Here is a 23,301-nt window from a genome sequence, read left to right on the forward strand (position 1 = left end):
TTATCTTTATTGTCTTCTTTGACTTTCTGTGTGTTCCTTCACTGCTGCACAACTCAACTTTAAAAATGGGTTTACTAACAGGAGCGGTGTAGGTACAAGGCTTCATTTCCACATTAAACATTGTTTTATTTTCTTACCATTATCATCTGAAGGTGGCGCTGTTGGGGCAGTGCTACCTGAAAGTGGAGATAATTGGAAGAATGATCAAAATAAATTGTCTGTGGCTTTACTGCAGCTAAACAACATTATCAGTGAAAACAAGTCCAAAATGTAACTGACATTGTTTACATCATTAGGAATCACAAGGAGACAATACGTTTTATAAAACTCATTTATAAATGTAAAATAGGGTTTGCTTTGAATTAGCAATACAAACAGGTCTAAAATATCGTTCACGTGTCCCAAATTACAAATCTGGTACAATAGACTCCAATAAACATGGTACAATAGACTCCAGTGAGTCTGAACCCAGAGTGCTGGTGTGCAGGGATGTGAGGAACGATCAGACCCAGACCACAGTAAACAGATGCAGAATCTTAAAGGGATAGTGTCAGACACCCATATGTGACAACATTATGAATTTAAATTCTGTCAAATAACACCAACATCAGCATTGTCTGTGTGGAAGAAAGATCTCCATTATAAACTCCATTATCAGTGAGCAAATGCAAAGCACTTAACTTCAGAACACTTCAATCACTTCTCCAAATAAATAGAAATTATTTTTGAAACTCCCCAAGTCTTGCTTTTGAAAGCACAGCTACTAGGATTACATACAGCCAGAAGAACCTCTGGATGGTCTTCAAGAAATGACCTCGGTGTGGATAATGACTCGAGTCTTTCCTTTGAGGCTCATGTCATGTCTTTACATTCTTGTGCAGAAATAAGCTTCAGTTAGTCCATGCAGCAGCAAGAGTCCTTACCAGAACCAGGAAATATGAGCCCATCAGCCCTGTTTAAATCAGTCTACACTGCTGCCAATCACATCTCATACTGTCATAAAAACACTTTTTCTACAGCACTTGCATCCTGCTAAAGTGTGCTAACTGTGCATATATATGTATATACATATATATGCACAGTTAGCACACTTTAGCAGGATGCAAGTGCTGTAGAAAAAGTGTTTATATATATATATATATATATATATACATTCACAGTGCATTCAGAAAGTATTCAGACCCCCAAATCATGTCCAATCAATAAACCTTTTTACAAGTAGACTCCGATTTAAGATGTAGAAACATCTCAGCAATCATCAAAAGAAATGAATATATATATATATAATTCTGTCATTATGGGCAACTGAGTGTAGATTAATGAGAAAAAATGATTAAATGTTTGTAGTATGAGGCTGCAACATAACAACATTGAAAATGTTGAAGGGTGTGTAAATACATCGTGAATACACAGTATAAAATTGTGCTACACTCAAATGTTTTCAATTGTGTCTTCATCACTTCAGGTTTAAAGTTTTAAAAGATTTAATAAAGATACATTTCGATTTTAAGGAATTACCTTTTTTAGCTGAATCTTGCTTTGTTTTGGCAGTGGTATCTGGAATGTGGAGATAAAAAATAATAAGAATAAGAGGGAGGAGATAAACAGGATGTCACTTTACTGCAGATAAATAACACTACACATAAAAACTCATTTAAATGGTGACATGTTTTACATTACGATTCCTGTAACTGACACTGTTTATCACACAAACTAATAATACTGTAATAATACTGTAATAATACTGTAATAATACAGCACTTATTATTTTTACAAAGTGAAACCTGTCAATCAATATATATTAAAGTACTTTAATGTGCATCTGATCAACACATCAGTAAAAGAGGATAAGTCAAAGATTCTGTTCACTTACTTTGTACTGGAGTGATGATCAGATTGTACAGAGGAACAGCGTTACAGTAGTAAATCCCCGAGTCTGAGAGAGAAACTTTCTTTATAATGAGTGTTAAATCACTTAATACACTGAATCTGAGCTCTGGATCAGGAATGTGTTTAATGGTGCCTTCTCCAGGTTTAGCAGTGATGATGGTCCGTCTCCCTTCTTTAACTCCTTTACTCCAAAACACACTGCCATTATTATCACAGTAGAGGTATGTATTATTCCCCTCTGGTACTGTTTTACTGATGAAGTCTGTAAAAACAAAACAGCAGGAAGTGAAATGTCTCCAGCGTTCACTAATACCTGCATGTGTGTTTTGATGTCGGAGCTTTTGTGATGTGATTATTAAAGACCTCCTGCAGGCTGTGCAGTAAATGATCAGTAGAATGAAGGTGAAGCTGCTGGGTTTGAGAGGAGAACAGTTTACTCACCACTCTGAGCTGTGTGGACGGAGCCATGAAGCAGGAGAGCAGCTAAAGCAACAACCCACATTGCTGTCAGCTCATGGGAAGATCTTCTGTCTGAGACTGGGACTTTATAATGAAAATTAATAAAGAGGAACTGGATAGTGTGAATGTTGTTTCATCAAAAAAAGAAAAAAGTGTCATTTCCGTCAGAGTGGTGATGCTTCTGCATGGGTTTCATAATCATCATAGACTCATTAACCCTTTCAATTCATCAAAATACTCAAGATCAAGACAGTGACATTTATAACACCTAAAGGCGGTAAATTATTGCACATTTCCCTTCAGTTTTAAACAGTTTAACTTCCTGTTTGAACCCATTAGATTCCATTCACCAAATAATTCTGCTCCAGGCTTTCAGGGCAAGGTCAAGGTCAAGGTCACTCCTAAATGTCAATTCTTTCACTTCAGCTTTTATTAACGTGTTCTCTGTTTTAACTGGAGGAAGAAGAGAGATTTTAAATGAATATACACTCAGAGTGTGTGTTAGTGTGAGATGGATGAAGTGCCACAATCTGACAAGTTAAACCAAAAGTGAACATCATTAAAGGGGTCTATTTTCCACAGTTTAAGCTCCGTGTGGACGGAGTGTGGAGGATGTTTGCAGCTTTTCACCTCATTCTGAAGTCAATAATGAGAGATTTGCATGACAGGACCAGAGTTGGAGTTTCCTGTGGCTTCACCCTGCAAGAGCAAGAGCATATTTCACCATATTTTGGGTTCCAGCACATGCACTTCTTCTCAACCTTACCAACAGTGTGGTGGAGGAGATCCCACCTCAGCTCAGGGGATGGGCTTCATGTTTAATAGAGATTCCTGTATATTTACACCTGCATACCTGAAACATTCTGTAGATTTACAACAGTATATCTTTAAAATCCTGTATATTTACACCTGTACACCTGTAAAGACCTGAATATTTACTCCTGTATATATAAAAATTCTGAAAGATGCACACCTGTATCTCTGTAACGTCTCATATACTTACACCTGTATCTCTGTAACTTCTCATATACTTACACCTGTATATCTGTAACGTCTCATATACTTACACCTGTATCTCTGTAACGTCTCATATACTTACACCTGTATATCTGTAAAGTCATATATATTTATATCTGAATATCTGTAAAGTTCTGTATATATTTACATCTGTATATCTTTAAAATCTGATATTTTACACCTGTTTATCTGTAAAGTCTCATTGATGAATGAGGAAAATGAGAGAGAGAGAGGGTTGGATGATGTGGAGATGTGAAGCAGGAAGTGGTTAGGATTAGTAAGGAGGAAGTGAGAGCAGCGATTAAGAGGATGAAGAATGGAAAGTCGGTTGGACCAGATGACATACCGGTAGAAGCGTGGAGATGTTTAGGAGAGATGCAGTGGAGTTTTTAACCAGATTGTTTAACAGGATTTTGGAAGGTGAGAAGATGCCTGAGGAATGGAGAAGGAGTGTGCTGGTACTGATCTTTAAGAATAAAGGAGATGTGCAGACCTGCAGTAACTACAGGGGAGAGTCGGAGTTTGCACTTGTGAGGAGGTAAACAGCTGCACCTTGATGCATCTTCAGTCTACTGTAAGCTACGAGCCTCGTGTCGGCTGAGCAGTTCATTCATTTTATTCTGATTATTTCAGACACATTCCTCTGCTCTTTGTTTCAGTTATATGTTGCACTGGATTGCACTTGGCAGAAATTTAGGTTTTTTTTCTAAATGTTATTTATTTATTTATTTTTTAGCTGAGTTGGTTTTTGGTTTTTATTTTAATTATTTGTTCTTCATGATTTAGTGGGTTTAGTAACTAGTACTTAGTAATTTTTTGTATTTGTTCTGTGTGAATTGTAAAATTTTATGGTACCATTTTGGTTAATGTGTTCTCTTTCTTGCTGTTTGTACTGTAGGAGCCGGTGAGGGTGTGGTGTGGAACAGGGAAGACTCGCTGGTTCATTCGAGAAGATGTTCCACAGTGTGCAGGGTTCATCAACACGACTTCCTTGCTGTGAGTGTGTGGTGTGTAATTTCATGTGAATTGGAGAGAAAGTATTTTTTTAGTGTTTCTTATTATAATAAAGTAGCTTTAATTAGTAAAGATGCCCACGCCCCATCCTTTATTGTTCTCTGTCCTCAGGTGTTGAAGCTTACCTGTGTCCTTTATCTGGTGTATTTCCCTGGCTCTCCACCAGGGCCTTTTCGGATTTCAGGTTTTTGGGCGTTTTCGGAGTAAAACAATCGAATTCTTGTGTTTCTCTATTAAAGTTCTTGCAGTTCCTCCAGGTGCACTTCTCTCTCTAAATGTGAATGAACTTGAACTGAGATCAGAATGAAGATCTTCACATTTACATGATGCAGTGAAATTGACTGTTTTAACAAAGTTAGAATTATATGAGGATTCAGAAATAATGTAGAACACAGTGCTGATATTTTACACTGCACTTTATTAGATTCAGGATTAAACGTTTGATAAAATAATGACTTGAATAATAATCACAGTTATAGACACAGAGCTCTGATTACATCTGTTAGAAATGGAGACATTTGTACTATCAAACATGCAACAATGCAGAGGGAAAAAAGGAAATAAAACATGGACATGGATTAAATTTACCACAGGACATTGTATTAATGTGTGTGTGTGTGTGTGTGTGTGTGTGTGTGTGTGTGTGTGTAATGTAGAGTCATGGATGTGGAGGCAGACAGTAAAACTCTTCTGCTGGAATCTTGTGTGTACCTGCAGAGAAATACAGTCTGATCAGTGATTTATCTCCTCACTCTCAGAAACAGTGATCTTCTCATTCTGATTCTCATGGGGTGAAGAGAAAGTCAGTAGAAATGAAAGTACACTAGATTTACTCAAACCATTTGGAGTGGTCATGTTCCCACATCAGCACATCCCAAACCACTTTATTCCTCTTAGCCCACATTTAACACACGATTTTACATCTATTTCAATTTCTATTCACATTTTTATCCATTTAAAGTGTCGACTCGCCTCATGAACTCTGATTCCCAGAAGCTCCACAGCATTCAGACTACACTTCCCATCATACACACATTTACTTCCCCTGATCTCTAATCACACACACACACACACCTGCAGTCCGTCACTCAAACACCTGAAGGACCCAAAATCTCACATGTTCTACATGAAGTATCACTAGGAATAATGCTACAGTCACACATACAGCAGCAAAGTTGGTGAAATGTCACCATCATCTAGACTTTACTGCGTATGTCCAAGGATGAAGATAGTTGGAGTGATTTGGTGCAGTAACAATGAAAAGACCAGAAGAAAACACCACATTATCTTCTAAAATAATAGCAACACCTACTGGTGATGTGAGGTCACTGCTCAGTGTGGACTCAATTTCCCAGCAAACACTGAAATAGTGACACCTCTGTGGTTCTGTCTCCACCAAGCCTGGATGCTGAGTTTCATACGTTCATCTTCACCCTGATACATGTCTTGGACTGTTTGTTATTTATATTATTAAAGCTGCTAAAATCTGCATCTTCATTATAACCCAGTGTTTATTATTCATGTAGCATCAGTTCTGCAAAGCTAAACAAAAGGCTTCTCTCTCTAAGATCTGCATGGTGAATAAACAGGAAGAACACTGCAGATACACACTTCATCTCCAGATAAACGTTTTTGTATGAAGATAATGTTGAGTGATTACCTTCTACACGTGAACTTTGCTCTGGTGTGACTGTGCTACCTGAGGGTAGAGATGAGAATAAACGTTACACAGGATTCTGTCAGGGTTTAATAAAAACTCAACAACACTGCTAATGAAATAAAAGAAATCTGAAATAAAAAATGTTATATTAACATAAATATATAAAATGTGTATATATAATACAAATATATAGTAGCAGTGTGACGGTACACACATTCATACTGAAATTTTTAATAATGTAAAGGGCTTTCGGTTTGGTACACGTGAACCGCATGCACTTCTTTTAACGTGCAGAACAAAGTTACAATCTGAGTTTCTGAGGGAAATATATAGTGTCAGTGTCGCTACTCGATCTGTACCGGAAATATTATGGGTTTTGCGCATGCATGAAAACGCTAGCGAATCCATAGTGCTAGCATTAGCCGCTAACCAGGATTGTTGTTTACTCAATTTAATCAATATAAACTATATGGATAAAAGTATTGGGACACATGACTTTCCCAAACATTTGGGGTTCCTTCCCAAACTGTGATCACAAAGCTGAAGCCACACAATTGTATAAGACGTCTTTGGATGCAGGAGCATGACATTTTCCCTTCACTTGAACTAGGAGACCCAAAACCTGTTCCAGCATGATGACCCCCTGTGCACAAACAAACTCCATGAAGATCTACTTTGCATGTGTTGGTGTGGAAGATCTCCTGCTGTAGAGTTCTGACCTCAACCCTATTGAACACCTTTAATGTGAACGCTGACTGATTATTATTAATAAAATTAATGTTAATAATAATAATAATAATAATAATAATAATAATAATAAACTGCTTTGAAAAAAAAATGACAAGCAATTGTGTGTTTTGCATTTCTTCCCCCAAAAGAACCGAAATGTGAATTTTATGTACCATTTCTGTGAGTGTGTGTGTGCGTGTGCATGGGTGTGTGTGTATGTGAGTGTGTGTGTGTGTGTGTGTGTGTGTGTGTGTGTAGGTGACTCTAGTAGAAAATGGTAGTGATAATTGTGCTGAAGTTTTCTGTGTATTTTTCTGTGCATCAAAAATACAAATATACCAAAGATTCTGTTCACTTACTTTGTACTGGAGTGATGATCAGATTGTACAGAGGAACAGCGTTACAGTAGTAAATCCCCGAGTCTGAGAGAAAAACGTGCGTTATATAGAGTGATAAATCACTTAACACAAAAAATCTGAGCTCTGGATCAGGAATGTGTTTAATGGTGCCTTCTCCAGGTTTAGCAGTGATGATGGTCCGTCTCCCTTCTTTAACTCCTTTACTCCAAAACACACTGCCATTATTTTCACATTTGAGATAGGCAAAACTCCCCTCTGGTACTGTTTTACTGATGAAGTCTGTAAAAACAAAACAGCAGGAAGTGAAATGTCTCCAGCGTTCACTAATACCTGCATGTGTGTTTTGATGTCGGAGCTTTTGTGATGTGATTATTAAAGACCTCCTGCAGGCTGTGCAGTAAATGATCAGTAGAATGAAGGTGAAGCTGCTGGGTTTGAGAGGAGAACAGTTTACTCACCACTCTGAGCTGTGTGGACGGAGCCATGAAGCAGGAGAGCAGCTAAAGCAACAACCCACATTGCTGTCAGCTCATGGGAAGATCTTCTGTCTGAGACTGGGACTTTCTAATGAAAAATAATAAAGAGGAACTGGATAGTGTGAATGCTGCTTCATCAAAAAAAGAAAAAGTGTCATTTCCGTCAGAGTGGTGATGCTTCTGCATGGGTTTCATAACCATCATAGACTCATTAACCCTTTTTATTCATCAAAATACTCAAGATCAAAACAGTGACATTTATCAAACCATTTTTCTTCATTTTAAAACCAGTTTAACTTCATGTTTGAGCCCCAAATCTTACATTTCACAATAATGCTGCTTCAGGGTCAATTCTGCCAGAACAACAACAGACAAGTAAAAGTAATACGTAAAAATAAAAGAAAATGATCCCCCTGCATGCATTGTCTAATGTCCTGGACAGGCTGTAAAACTACTGGACAGGAACAAACGTTCTTGAGCCGGGGCATGAGGAAGGTCAGGTGCCAGCAGTGGACACAGCGAGACTTGAGACAGACCGCCACTGGGTAGAACGCCCTAAGCCCGGTATTTGAGGCAGAGCGACGCCTTCCGCTGGCGATCTGAGAAGGAGCGATGCCCTCTGCCAGGGGATCTGAGGCGGAGAGACACCCTCACCAGGGACGATTGGTCAGAGGGACAGCCATCTCAAGATGTCATCAAGGACTGATTGGCACAACATAGATTAGGCATGATGTGCCCTAAAGTACTCAGATCTCTGCTGGGGGCTGAGCTTCCACAGATCAATAATCTTAGGAGTGCCCATGACTTGCCAGTTTAACGGGGCAATACAGGGCAGATCAAATGCACAGTCTGAGAATACAGTCTTATTTTCAAAACCATTAACAGAGCAATGCAGGGAAGACAAAAAACAAATCCTAGAACATCCTGAAAATCACACACAGCAAACAGAGCAATATAGTAGATATGAAAAGCTGGTGAGATAATCTGGCAGAGATTTAATGTCTTTGGTGTCCGTAAACACTGGGTGGCTCCAAGATGGCTGCCGACCCGAAAGTGCGCGCCGCTGAACTGGAAGATCCTGACTGCATGGGCTCATTAATAACTCCAGAATTTATTGTCTGTGACACAGTTTGCCATGTCATCAACAAATGCAGGTTAAATCTCTGTCCTGCAAACAAGAAACACCACCATCCTCTCTTTCAGTTTAAAATGTACTGATGCAAAGTGAAAAACTGTTCTGTGGTCGGACGAATTGAAACTCATTTTTAATGTTAATACATATAAAATGTTAATGTATATTAATGTATTTATTAGTTTAACAATTTATAATCAGAGTTAATAATAGATATGAAATTAATTCTGCATTTTTGTATTAATTTATTTATTATCATAACCCCATACTAATAGAATAATAATATTATTAATATAATATAAATAACACACACACACACACACACACACACAAAATCTAATAAGTATCTGAAGTGAATAATGTGTTATTTCATGCTGCACTTTATTAGATTCAGTAATAAATGTTTGATGGAATAATGACAGTAATAATCAGTGTTACAGACACAGAGCTCAGTTACATTCTGTTAGAAATACAGACAAGTTTACTATCAAACAGCAACAATCCAGAGGACCAGAAAAGGAAATCAAATATAAAAATGTGAAAAAAACAGAAAAGAAGACGGTGTGTGAGTGTGTGTGTGTGTGTGTGTGTGTGTGTGTGTGTGTGTGTGTGTGTGTGTGTGAGATATGGAGTCATGGGTCTGGAGACAGACAGTACATTTCTTCTGTCTGGATTGGATGATCACCTGAACCTTCCTCGGTCTCTCTTGTGCTACCTGAGTGTAGAGATGAGAGATATCAGGATTGAATAGAGAAAAAGAAAACACATTCTACATTAATATTCCTGTAAGTGACATTGTGTTCTGCAGGAACGAACACTAAACACCAGCATTTCTTTAAACTAGATGCAAAGTAACACAATAAATTCACACATTGTTATAAAAACAAACACAAACGATATTTAAAGGTTTACAAACTGATGTCATTTATTTTAAACCATTATTATGTCACAATCTTCCGGGTTCGTGGCGTGCACTTCCGGGTCGGCAGCCATTTTGAGGTTTTCCCACGCTGCCGTGTATTTAAGGACTCCCTCTCTGCCGGATTATCTCTTTCTTCTTTCCGGATATCGCCTGAGATTCGCCTGCACTTTTTTTTTGGTTTGCCCACATGTGTTTTTATGGTCTTGCTAATGTCTCTGTTTTGGTTTCCCTGCTCAGCATTTTGTTTGGATTATCTTTGTTCAGGGTTTTCTCCTGGAAGTTTGGACTATTAGATGATTTTATGGACTTTTTTATTTTCAGTATTTTTTGTTGGGATTTGCACAGTTTTGTTAATAAGGGACTCATTTTAGAAGTTCTCTGTCAGCGTCCTGCATTTGGGTCCCTCCAGCCAGCCCCTGACAGAATAATCCGGCTAAAGATGGACTCCGGGGATTCTCAGGATCTGAGAACTGATCTAAATACCTTGGCTCAGGTATTGGCTTCCCACGGCCAACAAATGCACGATCTGGCCTCAGCACTCTGGGAGCTCATGCAATGCCTGGACCAGTTCACCACCCCGGCAGTTGGCAGTTCCACAGTCGCCACCAGCTACGGTCACTCCTCGAAAATGTCACCTAGACCCGCCTGCACGTTTCTCTGGGGAACCTGGAACTTGCCGCACCTTCCTCACACAGTGTAATGTCATCTTTCAACTTCAGCCGTCTTCATTTCCTACCGAACAAGCCAAGGTGGCGTATGTGATATCCCTGCTGACCTGAAAGGCCCTGCGATGGGCGACTGCCGAGTGGCAGAGCCAGTCCGCTTTCTGTTCTTCTTTTACCGCCTTCTCGGAGGAACTCTGTAAGACCTGTAAGATACTTTCACTTCCTGGCAAGATGCTGCACGGTCTCTTCTATCATCTACTCAGGGTAGTCGCTCAGTCACACTGTGGATACACTGCATACACTGTGGATTTCCGCACAGATGCCACCAACAGCAGTTGCGACCGCACCGTGTTGTACGACACCTTTCTGAGAGTCCTCTCTTTGGAGGTGAAGGATGAGCTGGCTGGCCGGGAGTTACCAGTTGGCTTAGATGGTTTAATTACTCTGGCCACCAGAATTGACCGGAGGATTCGGGAACGACGCGTTGAAAGACAGTTCCAACACTTTGAGCATGATCCTCAGTTTCCGGCTTGTCGGAGGACCCCTTCATGAACAGCCCTTTGTCCAGGACCCCCGACTTCACCCCAGCCTATGGAGATAGGGTGCCACCATTTATCGCCCACAGAGAAGGAGAAATGCCGCACCGAGGGACTCTGCCTCTATTGTGGGAAACCAGGGCACATGGCAGCCTGGTGCCCAGCAAAAGGCAGGGCTCGCCGTTGACGGGGGAGCCCACGTTGAGCCAACCACTGCCTGTCTCCTCCAAACCACTTCTTAAAGTAAAGATCTGCATTAGAGACCAGACCCACGAATTGGCAGCGTTCGTGGATTCCGGAGGTCCTGGATGAAAATCTGGTCCCTCAATTGGGCATCGAAATCGAACCACTGCCCACCCCCCTGCAGGTCCGGGCCTTAGATGGGCACACCCTTTAACAGGCATCTCGCCGTACCAAGCCACTGCTGGTTATCATCTCCAAACACCAGGAGTGGCTCTCATTCCTGATCATCCCCTCGTCCTATGCTCGGGTCATGCTTGGTTTTCCCTGGCTCCGGAAACACATCCCCCATCTGGATTGGAACAGTGGATGAGTCTTAGAATGGGGGGTTACCCTGCCAGACCCGTGGTCTCGCCCCAACCGGCCCTGCATCAGTCCTGCCACGCCAGGAGCCCCAACCTGATCTCAGCTCTATCCCGGCGGTCTACCATGACCTGGGGGCCGTCTTCAGCAAGGTCAAAGCATCCTCCCTTCCACCACATCGGCCTTATAACTGTGCTATTGACCCGCTGCCTGGTACCTCTCCTCCCTGTGGATGTTTGTACCATCTGTCTGGACTTGAGCAGGAGGCCATGCACCAGTATATTCAGTAGTCTCTTGCTGCCAGGATTATTCGCCCTTCCTCTTCCCCTGCTGCGGCTGGGTTCTTCTTCATGGAGAAGAAGGACAAGACCCTCCGCACATGTATAGACTATCGGGGACTTAATGCCATTACTGTCAAAAATCGCTATCCCCTACCTCTCATGACTTCTGTGTTTGAACTCCTCCAGGGGGCCTCTATCTTCACGAAGCTGGATTTGAGAAATGCCTACCACCTTGTTCGTATTCGGGAGGGAGATGAGTAGAAGACTGCGTTTAACACCCCGTCCGGACATTACGAATACTTGGTTATGCCATTCGGCCTAACCAACTCTCCAGCTGTGTTCCAAGCTCTGGTCAATGATGTTTAACGTGATATGTTAAACAGCTTTCTATTTGTTTACCTTGACGACATCCTCATTTTCTCTCGAACCCAGGAGGAACACACCCACCATGTCCGGACCGTGCTCCAACGCCTTCTTCGAAATGGCCTGTATGCCAAGGCTGAGAAATGCGAGTTTAACATCACCACCACCTCCTTCTTGGGGTTCATACTCTCAGCCGGGAGAATACAGATTGACCCGGGCTGTGTTCAGGCAGTCGGATGTTGGCCACACCCTGAGACCCACAAGCAGCTACAGAGATTTCTTGGTTTTGCCAACTTTTATCGGAGATTTATCCAGGGTTAAAGCTCTATTGCGGCCTTCCCTAAACTTAAGGACCTCTTCACATCTGCTCCTGTCTTGGCCATGCCTGACCCCGCTCATCAATTTGTTTTGGAAGTAGACACATCTGATCTAGGGGTGGGGGGCTGTCCTGTCTCAGAGGGATGCTCGTGACAACCGGCTTCATCCTTGTGCCTTTTTCTCCCGTCGCCTGAATAGAGCCGAGCAGAACTACCCTATTGGTGAACGGGAGCTCCTGGCTGTTAAGCTGGCTTTAGAAGAGTGGCGTCATTGGCTTTAGGGGTCCAAGGTGCCATTAATGGTTTGGACTGATCACCGCAATCTGGAGTACCTGCAGTCTGCCAAACGCCTGAACCCCTATCAGGCACGCTGGGGGCTTTAGTTTGGGCGTTTCTTTTCCCTAGCCTACTGTCCAGGTTCCAAGAATGGCAAACCTGATGCCCTCTCCCGACTACACTTCCCAGGTGAAGAGGACCCCCCATCTGAGTGCATTCTTCCACCTTCCATAACCATCGGTGCTCTCCACCTGGATATTAAAAGGAAGGTTCTTCGGGCCACTTCGGGTATGCCCGTCCCTGAGGGTTGTCCTCAGCGGAGGCTCTTTGTGCCTGATCAGCTGTGATTCCAGGTACTCCAGTGGTGCCACAACTCTCCCATATTCTGCCACACTGGCCTTTCTCGGACCCTTGCCGTGCTTCTGGTGGCCCACTGCCCAAAGAGGTGCCTGCAAATTTGTTGCTGCCTGCCCCAGCTGTGCCCAACACAAGAGCTCCAAGGATCGCCCTGCGGGGCTGCTCCGACCCCTTATGATTCCCAGACGCCCCGGTCTCATATTGCACTGGATTTCGTCACTGGCCTCCCACCCCTCGGCTGGACACATGACCTTTCTCACCGTTGTGGATCGTTTTTCTAAGATAGCTCACTTCATTCCTCTTGCCAAACTACCTTCCTCGAAGGAAACTGCACAGCTCCTGCTCCAACATGTGTTCCGCCTTCACAGCCTCCCTTGCAATATTGTGTCTGACAGGGGACCCCAATTCACGGCCAACCTCTGGGGGGGCAGGCAGAGAGACTCAACCAAGAATTGAAGACCGGGCTCTGTATCCTTTGCTCTGAGGATTCGTCCACCTGGGCATCCAAGCTCGTTTTTGTTAAATATATCCACAACTCCTTGCCTACTGCTGCCACTGGACTCTCGTCCTTTCAGGTCATCCCTGGGTACCAGCCTCCCTTATTTTCCAATCAGGAACTGGAGGCATCTGTTCCGTTGGCCTTGACCTTGTTCCAGCGCTGTCGTCAGGAATGGAGGAAAGCCCTGCTCAGATCCTCCCATAATTATGCCCACTGGGCCAACCGCAGACGATGTCTGCCTCAAACTCCCCAGGGTCCTCTGGATCCACCCTATATTCCACGTTTCCCGTCTCAAACATGTCTCAGCCTGAGCCTTGGTCCCTCCTCCAGGCCCCCGCCACCCTCCCGGGTCATTAAAAGGGTCCTGCGTTCACTGTGCGCCGCCTTCTGCGCTCCAGGCACCGGGAAAGGGGCCTCCAATGCCTGGTTGACTGGGAGGATTATGGGCACCGAGGAACGCTCCTGGGTTCCGGCCGCCATGTTCTGGACCCTGATCTCATACACCGCTTCTTTCTGGATTAACCTGAGCAGCCCGGAGGGTCGTCTTGAGCCGCCCTGGAGGGGGGGTACTGTCACAGTCTTCCGGGTTCGTGACACACACTTCCGGTTTCGCGGCACGCACTTCCGGGTTGGCGGCCATTTTGAGGTTTTCCCACGCTGCCATGTATTTAAGGACTCTATGAACTCTCCCTTTCTGCCGGATTATCTCTTTCTTCTTTCCGGATATCGCCTGAGATTCGCCTGCCCTTTTTTCGGTTCGCCCACTTGTTTTTTGATGGTCTTCTTAATGTCTCTGTTTTGGTTTCCCTGCTCAGCCTTTTGTTTGGATTATCTTTGTTCAGTGTTTACTCCTGAATGTTTGGAATATTATATGTGTTTTTGGACTTCTGTGGGATTTTTGTTTTCAGTATTTTTTGTTGGGATTTGCACAGTTTTGTTAATAAAGGACTCATTTTCAAAGTTCTCTGTCAGCGTCCTGAATTTGGGTTCATCCAGCCAGACCCTGACATACTACCTCTACAACCAGATCTAACAGGAGATCAGGATGGTGTTTCGGAAAACAAGTGGACTGTTTACACCATTAAGAGATCAGATTCATTCAAGCTTTTTTAATATGCATGTGTTTTTCAGATTTGAGATAAAACCTGCACCTGTCCTACAAGCACGGCCACCACGGACCCACCTAATGACTTCTCACAGACACCTGGACTCATTCAAATCTTAAACTACATAAGGACACTCCCATTATTGCGGCGTATAAACACTGCATTTTAAATCCCGTATTTTGTAGGAGTTTAATAGTACACAAAATTCTTGTTTGTTTAGTCACGTTTCAGTCTCATTTCGTTAATGTTGAGGGAAGAAATTCAAAACATAATATTGCTTGTCGTTTTTTTTTTAATCAACACAGTTTTTTGTTATTAACATTTGTGAACATCAACAGTTTACTGTATTGTATTTTTGTCATTTTTTTATTCTGGTATTATTTAGTTTAATTTTACAAATACTATTCCAAAAACGTTGGGACACTGTACAAATTGTGAATAAAAAAGGAATGCAATAATTTACAAATCTCATAAAATTATATTTAATTCACAATAGAATATAGAAACATATCAAAAGTCGAAAGTGAGACATTTTAAAATGTCATGGCAAATATTGTCTCATTTTGGATTTCATGAGAGCTACACATTCCAAAAAAGTTGGGACAGGTAGCAATAAGCGGCCGGAAAAGTGAAATGTACATATAAGGAACAGCTGGAGGACCAATTTGCAGCTTATTAGATCAATTGGCAACATGATCGGGTATAAAAACAGCCTTTTAGAGTGGCAGTGTCTCTCAGAAGTCAAGATGGGGAGAGGATCACCAGTTCCACCAATGCTGCGGCGAAAGAGTTTCTCAGAGAAAAATTACAAAGAGTTTGAAGTTCTTATCTACAGGGCATCATATCATCCAAAGATTCAGAGAATCTGGAACAATCTCTGTGCGTAAAGTGCTGGGCCCTTAGACAGCACTGCATCACATACAGGAATGCTACTGTAATGGAAATCACAACATGGGCTCAGGAAAACTTCCAGAAAACATTGTCGTTAAACCCAATCCACCGTGCCATTCACGCTGGCTAAAACTCTATAGGTCAAAAAAGAAGCCATATCTTAACATGATCCAGAAGCTCAGGTGTTTTCTCCGGGCCAAGACTGATTTAAAATGGACTGTGGCAAAGTGGAAAACTGTTCTGTGGTCAGACGAATCTAAATTTCTTCTTTTTGGAAAACTGGGACGCCATGTCATCCGGACTAAAGAGGATAAGGACAACCCAAGTTGTTCTCAGTGCTCAGGTCAGAAGCCTGCATCTCTGATGGTATGGGGTTGCATGAGTGCGTGTGGCATGGGCAGCTTACACATCTGGAAAGGCACCAGCAATGCTAAAAGGTATATCCAAGTTCTAGAACAACATATGCTCTCATCCAGACGTCGTCTCTTTCAGGGAAGACCTTGCATTTTCCAACATGACAATGCCAGACCAAATACTGCATCAATTACAACATCATGGCTGTGTAGAAGAAGGATCCGGGTACTGAAATGTCCAGCCTGCAGTCTAGATCTTTCATCTTTCACTAGAAAACATTTGGTGCATCATTAAGAGAAAGATGCGACAAAGAAGACCTGAGACAGTTAAGCAACTAGAAGACTGTATTAGACAAGAATGGGACAACATTCCTACTCCCAAACTTGAGCAACTTGTCTCCTCAGTCCCCAGAAGTTTGCATACTGTTATAAAAAGAAGAGAGGATGCCACACAGTGGTAAACATGGCCTTGTCCCAACTTTTTTGAGATGTGTTGATGCCATGACATTTAAAATCAACTTATTTTTCCCTTAAAATTACACATTTTCTCATTTTAAACATTTGATATGTCATCTATGATGTATTCTGAATAAAATTTGAAAATATTGAAATTTTAAACTTCCACATCACTAGATTTATTCCTGCTGTGGAGTCTCTGTAATTAGAGATTCAAATCAATATATTTTTATTTGTATTGTGCTTTTAACAATGAACATTGTCCCAAAGCAGCATTTCACAGATAATACTGATGGATGAATGTGTCGTTTTTTATACAAATACAATCTGATTTAATCGCCCAAAACAAGACCTTTACAGACAGCAAGCAAAGAGCAAACGTGAAATTCTGTGTGAAACGAAGCAAACCGCCACAGAGACGTTTTAGATGACATATGGTGATGTTGCATCGAGTTGTTTAACGTGTTTCGAGGAGGAACATCACTGGAAGATGACGAGTGTTTAGAAAGACTTTAGACGAGTTCAAAACACCTAAAATGTCCAAATCGTTTGGCAACTCATGCATGATGATCGTCGGAGCACAATCTACACAATCTCACGTCCACAATCACACTTCTCACCAGATTTCTGATGAGTGACACCTCTGTGGTTCTGTCTATACCAAGCCTGGATGCTGAGTTTCCTACTTTCATCTTCACCCTGATTCATGTTTTGGACTGTTTGTTATTTATATTATTAAAGCTGCTGAAATCTGCATCTGTCTGGTTTTCTATACGTTACTTCATTATGACCCAGTGTTTATTATTCATGTAGCATCAGTTCTGCAAATCTAAAAAAAAGGCTTCTCTCTCTAAGATCTGCATGGTAAATAAACAGAAAGAACACTGCAGATACACACTTCATCTCCAGATACATGTTTGTGTCAGGAATCCACCTGCCGCACCCCCTTCGGTGGCTGTCATTCTGCCATTTTCTCTGAAGCTCCCGGCTTTATCACACACACCTGAGACTCGTTAAACACTCATCCCCGACTCCTACATAAACCCCTCACTCACACTCACTCCCCGTCCGTTATTGTATGTGTTCGTTGATCTATGCATGTTCCTATGCGTCCCGTTCCGTTCGGACTCCGCTATCCTGTACTGGCTGTGCTTTATCCCCAAGCGCATCTCAGATCAGCTGCACACACCTTGGACTACTCTCTCTTCCTCCAAGGACTGCTGTTTATGTGTTTTGTGTGACTCTCTTTATTAAACCTGAGTGAGCTGTACTCCGGCTTCTGCCTCCGTTCATTCGCCCCTGACAGAATAAGGGACCCTAAAAAACATGAACAGGTTATCAATGTGGTCTCCGCGTGACCCACCAGGACAAGGGGAGGTTTCACTCTGCTGCGATGAAGCGGTAACCGAGCTCCGCTTCGGATTACACCCGGAAGCTCATTGCCGCTCCTTGCAATTCTTTCTCACCGGCAAAATTGCGCTCTACATCTCTCTCCTGTCTGGGGAATCTCTTTCTCTCAGCAGTAAGCTGTGGAGCGCGTTTGGAGGTGATTTCAGCTTGTGCACCCACTTCATTAGACTTCTCACAGGGATGTCCGGGATTACTCTGATGGATTTACTTTAATTGTGGGAGGGCTCCAGAGTTTCGACGAGCACTACTCTCCGCTCCAGAGTTTCTACGAGCGTCCCGTTCCGTTCGGACCATAGTTTTTACATGGGCGCCGCCCTGTTCCCGGCGCTCCCGTGAGCGCGCCAGTCCGTCTCATAGTGTCTACATGCGTGCCGCGCCATCTCAGAGCATCTACAGGCATGCCGCTCCGCCCCAGAGTTTCCACAAGCGCCCCGCCCTGTTTCAGGGTTCCTGTGAATGCACTGTGCCGCCCCAGAGTTTCCACGAGTGTAGCGCTCGGCTCCAGTGTCCCGCCGAGGGTACCGATACATCTCCGCCTCGCCGTAAAGAGGACGTTGCACGCCCGCCTGGCCATGTAGAGGACGCCGTACCGCCGCCTGGCCACGACAGGGACGGTATATCGCTGCAAGGCAACGAGGAGGAGGTCGAACCGCCAACGGACTGTGACACGGACAAAACGTCATCACCAGACCCCTCCGGAAGGCCTGTTTTGCCTCCAGAATCTTTCAAAGGGGACGTGTGGCCTCCTAGTCCCTCCATAGGCAAAGTTCCTCACAGGGCGACGGCTCGCCTCCAAGTTCCACAGAAGGCGATGTCTTGCCACTGAGCTCCTCTGAGGGTGAAGCAATGTGTGAAGACCCGGTGGGGAGCCCCATAGTGGCCCAAGGTCCCTCTGAGCTCCTCTGACAGTGATGTCTCGCTCCCAGGCTCCTGCGAAGGTGACGTCTTGCTCCAGGGCTTCTCCAAAGATGACCTCTCTCTCCCCCGAGCTCCTCCGATGGCAACGTCTCACTCCCGAGCTTCCCAGAAGATGACGTCTCACCCCTGAGCTCCTCTTAAGGTGACATCGTGCCTATGAACCCCGCAGAGGGCATCGCTCGGTCTCTAGACTCCACTAAGGGTGTAGTTCTACTCCCGGTCACCGAAGAGGGTGTCGTTGGCCTCCGTTCCCTGCTGAGGACGTCCGCTCTGCCTCGGGACTCAGCTAAAGACGTGGCCCTTCCTTAGGACAACGTCAAAGGCATGGCTCGGCCCCTGGACTCCGCCGTGGGCGGTGCTCGATCTCTGTTCTCCATCATGGCCATCGCTCCGCTTCCGGGCTCCACCCAGGGGGTCATCCAGCCTGTAAGCCCCGTAGAGATCACCACCGAATCTCTGGTCGTCGCCAAAGAGGTTGTGCCGATACAGGTTGCTGTCTTAGACGTAGCTCCGTTCCGGGCCTTAATGGTGGATGTCTCTCTGCTCACCTGGGACTCGTTAAGTACTCATCCCCGACTCCTACATAAACCCCTCACTCACACTCACTTCCCGTCCGTTATTATATGTGTTTATTGATATATGCATGTTCCGTTCCGCTCGGACTCCGCTATCCAGTACTGGCTGTGCTTTTCCCCCAAGCGCATCTCAGATCAACAGCGCTTTTCCCCAAGCGCACCCCGGACTACTCTCTCTTCATCCAAGAACTACTGTTTGTGTTTTTTGTGACTCTCTTTATTAATCCCGAGCGACCTTTACTCCAGCTTCTGCCTCTGTTCATTCGCCCCCTGACAGTTTGTGTGTGAAGATAATGTTGAGTGATTACCTTCTACACGTGAACTTTGCTCTGGTGTGACTGTGCTACCTGAGAGTAGAGATGAGAATAAACATTATACAGGATTCTGTCAGGGTTTAATAAAAACTCAACAACACTGCTAATGAAATAAAATAAATCTGAAAACATAAAATTGTTATATAAACATAAATATATAAAATGAGTATGTATAATACAAATATATAGTAGCAGTGTGACGGTACACACATTCATACTGAAATTTTTAATAATTTAAAGGGCTTTTGGTTTGGTACACATGAACCGCATGCAATTCTTTTTACGTGCGGAACAAAGTTACAATCTGAGTTCCTGAGGGAAATATATAGTGTCAGTGTCGCCACTCGCTCTGTACCGGAAATATTATTGGTTTTGCGCATGCATGAAAACGCTAACGAATACATAGGGCTAGCATTAGCCGCTAACCAGGAATGTAATTGTTTCTTCTTCTTCTTCTTCTTTGGGCTGCTCCCATTAGGGGTTGCCACAGCGGATCATCCGTCTCCATACCACCCTGTCCTCTACATCTGCCTCTTTCACACCAACTACCTGCATGTCTTCCCTCACCACATCCATGAACCTCCTCCTTGGCCTTCCTCTTTTCCTCCTACCTGGTGGCTCCATCTTCATTATTCTTCTACCAATATAATTCATGTCCCTTCTCTGCACATGTCCAAACCATCTCAATCTCGCCTCCCTCACCTTGTCACCAAAACATCCTACATGCGCTGTCCCTCTAATAAACTCATTTCTAATCTTGTCCATCCTCGTCACTCCCAACGAAAACCTTAACATCTTCAGTTCTGCTACCTCCAGCTCTGCCTCCTGCCTTTTACTCAATGCCACTGTCTCTAATCCATACAACATCGCAGGTCTCACCACAGTCCTATAAACTTTCCCTTTCATTCTTGCAGATACCCTACTATCACAAATCACTCCTGTCACTCTTCTCCACCCACTCCACCCTGCCTGCACTCTTTTCTTTACTTCTCTAACACACTCTCCATTACTTTGCACTGTTGACCCCAGGTACCTGAACTCCTCCACCTTCTCCACCTCTTCTCCCTGCAACCGCATCACTCCACTGCCCTCCCTCTCATTCACACACATGTACTCTGTCTTACTCCTACTGACTTTCATTCCCCTTCTCTCCAGCGCATATCTCCACCTCTCCAGGCTCTTCTCAACCTGCTCTCTACTCTCACCACAAATCACAATATCATCTGCAAACATCATAGTCCAGGAGACTCCTGTCTGACCTCGTCCGTCAACCTGTCCATCACCACTGCAAACAGGAAAGGGCTCAGGGCCGATCCTTGATGCAGTCCAACCTTCACCCTGAACCAGTCTGTCGTACCTACTGCACACTTCACTGCCGTCACACTGTCCTCATACATGTCCTTCACCACCCTCACATACTTCTCTGACACACCTGACTTCCTCATACAATACCACAACTCCTCTCTTGGCACTCTGTCGACGCTTTCTCTAAATCCACAAATACACAATGCAATTCCTTCTGTCCTTCTCTATACTTCTCCATCAACATCCTCAAAGCAAATAAGGCATCTGTGGTGCTCTTCCTCGGCATGAAACCATACTGTTGCTCACAGATGGTCACCTCTTCTCTCAGCCTGGCTTCCACTACTCTTTCCCATAACTTCATGGTGTGACTGATCAACTTAATTCCCCTGTAGTTACTGCAGGTCTGCACATCTCCTTATGCTTAAAGATCGGTACCAGCACACTCCTTCTCCATTCCTCAGGCATCCTCTCCCTTCCAGAATCCTGTTAAACAATCTGGTTAAAAACTCCACTGCCATCTCTCCTAAACATCTCACGCTTCTACCGGTATGTCATCTGGTCCAACCGACTTTCCATTCTTCATCCTCTTAATCGCTGCTCTCACTTCCTCCTTACTAATCCTATCTACATCCTGCTTCACCAACTCCACATCCTCCAACCTTCTCTCTCTGTGATTTTCCTCATTCATCAGCTGCTCAAAATACTCCCTCCACCTTCTCAACACACTCTCCTCACTAGTCAACACATTTCCTCTCCATCCTTTATTGCTCTAACTTGCAGTACATCCTTCCCAGCTCGGTCCCTCTGCCTGGCCAATCGGTATAAATCCTTTTCTCCTTCCTTAGTGTCCAACCTCTTATACAGCTCCTCATATGCCTTTTCCTTGGCTTTCGCCACATCCCTTTTACCTGCTGCCGCATCTCCTTGTACTCCTGCCTACTTTTCTCATCACTCTGTCGATCCCACTTCTGTTTTGCCAACCTCTTTCCCCTAATGCTCTCCTGCACTTCCTCATTCCGCCACCACGTCTCCTTGTCTTGCTTTCTATTTCCAGATGTCACACCAAGTACTTTTCTAGCTGCCTCCTCATCACTCCTGCAGTAGTTGCCCAATCATCCGGCACCTCTTCACCACCACCAAGCCCCTGTCTGACCTCTTCCCTGAACCTCACACTACACTCTTCCTCCTTCAGTTTCCACCATCTTATTCTTCTTTCAATCCTTACTTTCCTCCTCTTCTTCTTCGCCTCCAAAACCATCCTACAGACCACCATCCGATGCTGTCTAGCTACACTGTCCCCCTTACAGTCTCCAATCTCCTTCAGGTTGCATCTCCTGCATAGCACATAGTCCACCTGTGTGCACCTTCCTCCACTCTTATACGCCACCCTATGATCCTCCTTCTTCTTAAAATACGTGTTCACCACTGCCATTTCCATCCTTTTAGCAAAATCTACCACCATCTGCCCTTCCACATTCCTCTCCTTAAAACCATACCTACCCATCACCTCCTCATCACCTCTGTTCCCTTTACCTACATGCCCATTAAAGTCTGCCCCAATCACCAATCGTTCTTTCCTAGGTACACCATCTACCACTTCATCTAATTCACTCCAGAATCTTTCCTTTTCCTCCATCTCACAGCCAACTTGTGGAGCATAGGCACTGATGACATTTATCATCATCCTTCAACTTCCACCTTCACGATCATCACCCTATCAGAAACTCTCTTCACCTCTACTACACTCTTACTGTACTCTTCCTTCAGAATCACCCCTACACCATTTCTCTTTCCATCCACACCATGATAAAACAGTTTAAACCCACCTCCAATGTTCCTGGCCTTACTCCCTTTCCACTTGGTCTCCTGAACACACAGCATATCTACCTTTCTCCTCTCCATCATATCAGCTATCTCTCTCCCTTTACCCATCATAGTACCAACATTTAAAGTACCAAACCGAAACTCTACTCTCCTACACTGCTCCTTTTACTGCCGACTCTGTAAACGTCTTCCTCCTCTCCTTCTCCTCCTTCGGCCATCAGTAGCCCAATTTCCACCGGTACCCTGTCGGCTAACGATACCTGTGGCGGTCGTTGTTAACCCGGGCCTCGACCGATCCGGTATGAAATTCTCCTTTGTGCTCCGCATATTTGATTTGGCGCATGTTTTACGCTGGATGCCCTTCCTAACGCAACCCTCCCCATTTACGCGGGCTTGGGACCGGCACTAAGAGTGCACTGGCTTGTGCCCCCCTAATGGCTGGGTTCAGGAATGTAATTGTTTACTCAATTGAATCAATATACACTATATGGATAAAAGTATTGGGACACATGACTTTCCCAAACTGTGATCACAATTGTATAAGACGTCTTTGGATGCAGGAGCATGACATTTTCCCTTCACTTGGAGACCAGGTTTTGGAGACCCAAAACCTATTCCAGCATGATGACCCCCTGTCCCCAAAGAAACTCCATA

The 23,301-nt window shown here is 44.0% G+C and overlaps 1 protein-coding gene across 14 annotated transcripts in view; it reads right to left on the reverse strand.

Moving 5' to 3' along the window:
- The window catches only part of LOC124392358, a 48,086-nt gene that overhangs the window by 8,671 nt on the left and 16,114 nt on the right, over positions 1-23,301 (reverse strand). For 7 of the 14 annotated variants that reach the window (XM_046859296.1, XM_046859295.1, XM_046859298.1 and 4 more), the window contains exons 3-7: positions 7,587-7,692; positions 2,332-2,437; positions 1,874-2,152; positions 1,519-1,557; positions 138-176 (exon numbers count right to left, since the gene is read on the reverse strand). The exons of 1 other annotated variant lie outside the window; for it this stretch is intronic. In XM_046859296.1, the coding sequence (XP_046715252.1) occupies positions 138-176; positions 1,519-1,557; positions 1,874-2,152; positions 2,332-2,437; positions 7,587-7,613 (490 nt within the window). In that variant the 5' untranslated portion in view covers positions 7,614-7,692. Of the gene's footprint in view, positions 1-137; positions 177-1,518; positions 1,558-1,873; positions 2,153-2,331; positions 2,438-7,586; positions 7,693-19,512; positions 19,552-23,301 lie in introns of all 14 variants that reach the window. 6 more of the 14 variants (XM_046859293.1, XM_046859294.1, XM_046859299.1 and 3 more) reach the window with 3 other exon arrangements.

The sequence above is a fragment of the Silurus meridionalis genome, chromosome 10 (genome assembly GCF_014805685.1).
Source record: "Silurus meridionalis isolate SWU-2019-XX chromosome 10, ASM1480568v1, whole genome shotgun sequence".
Taxonomy (NCBI): Eukaryota; Metazoa; Chordata; class Actinopteri; order Siluriformes; family Siluridae; genus Silurus; species Silurus meridionalis.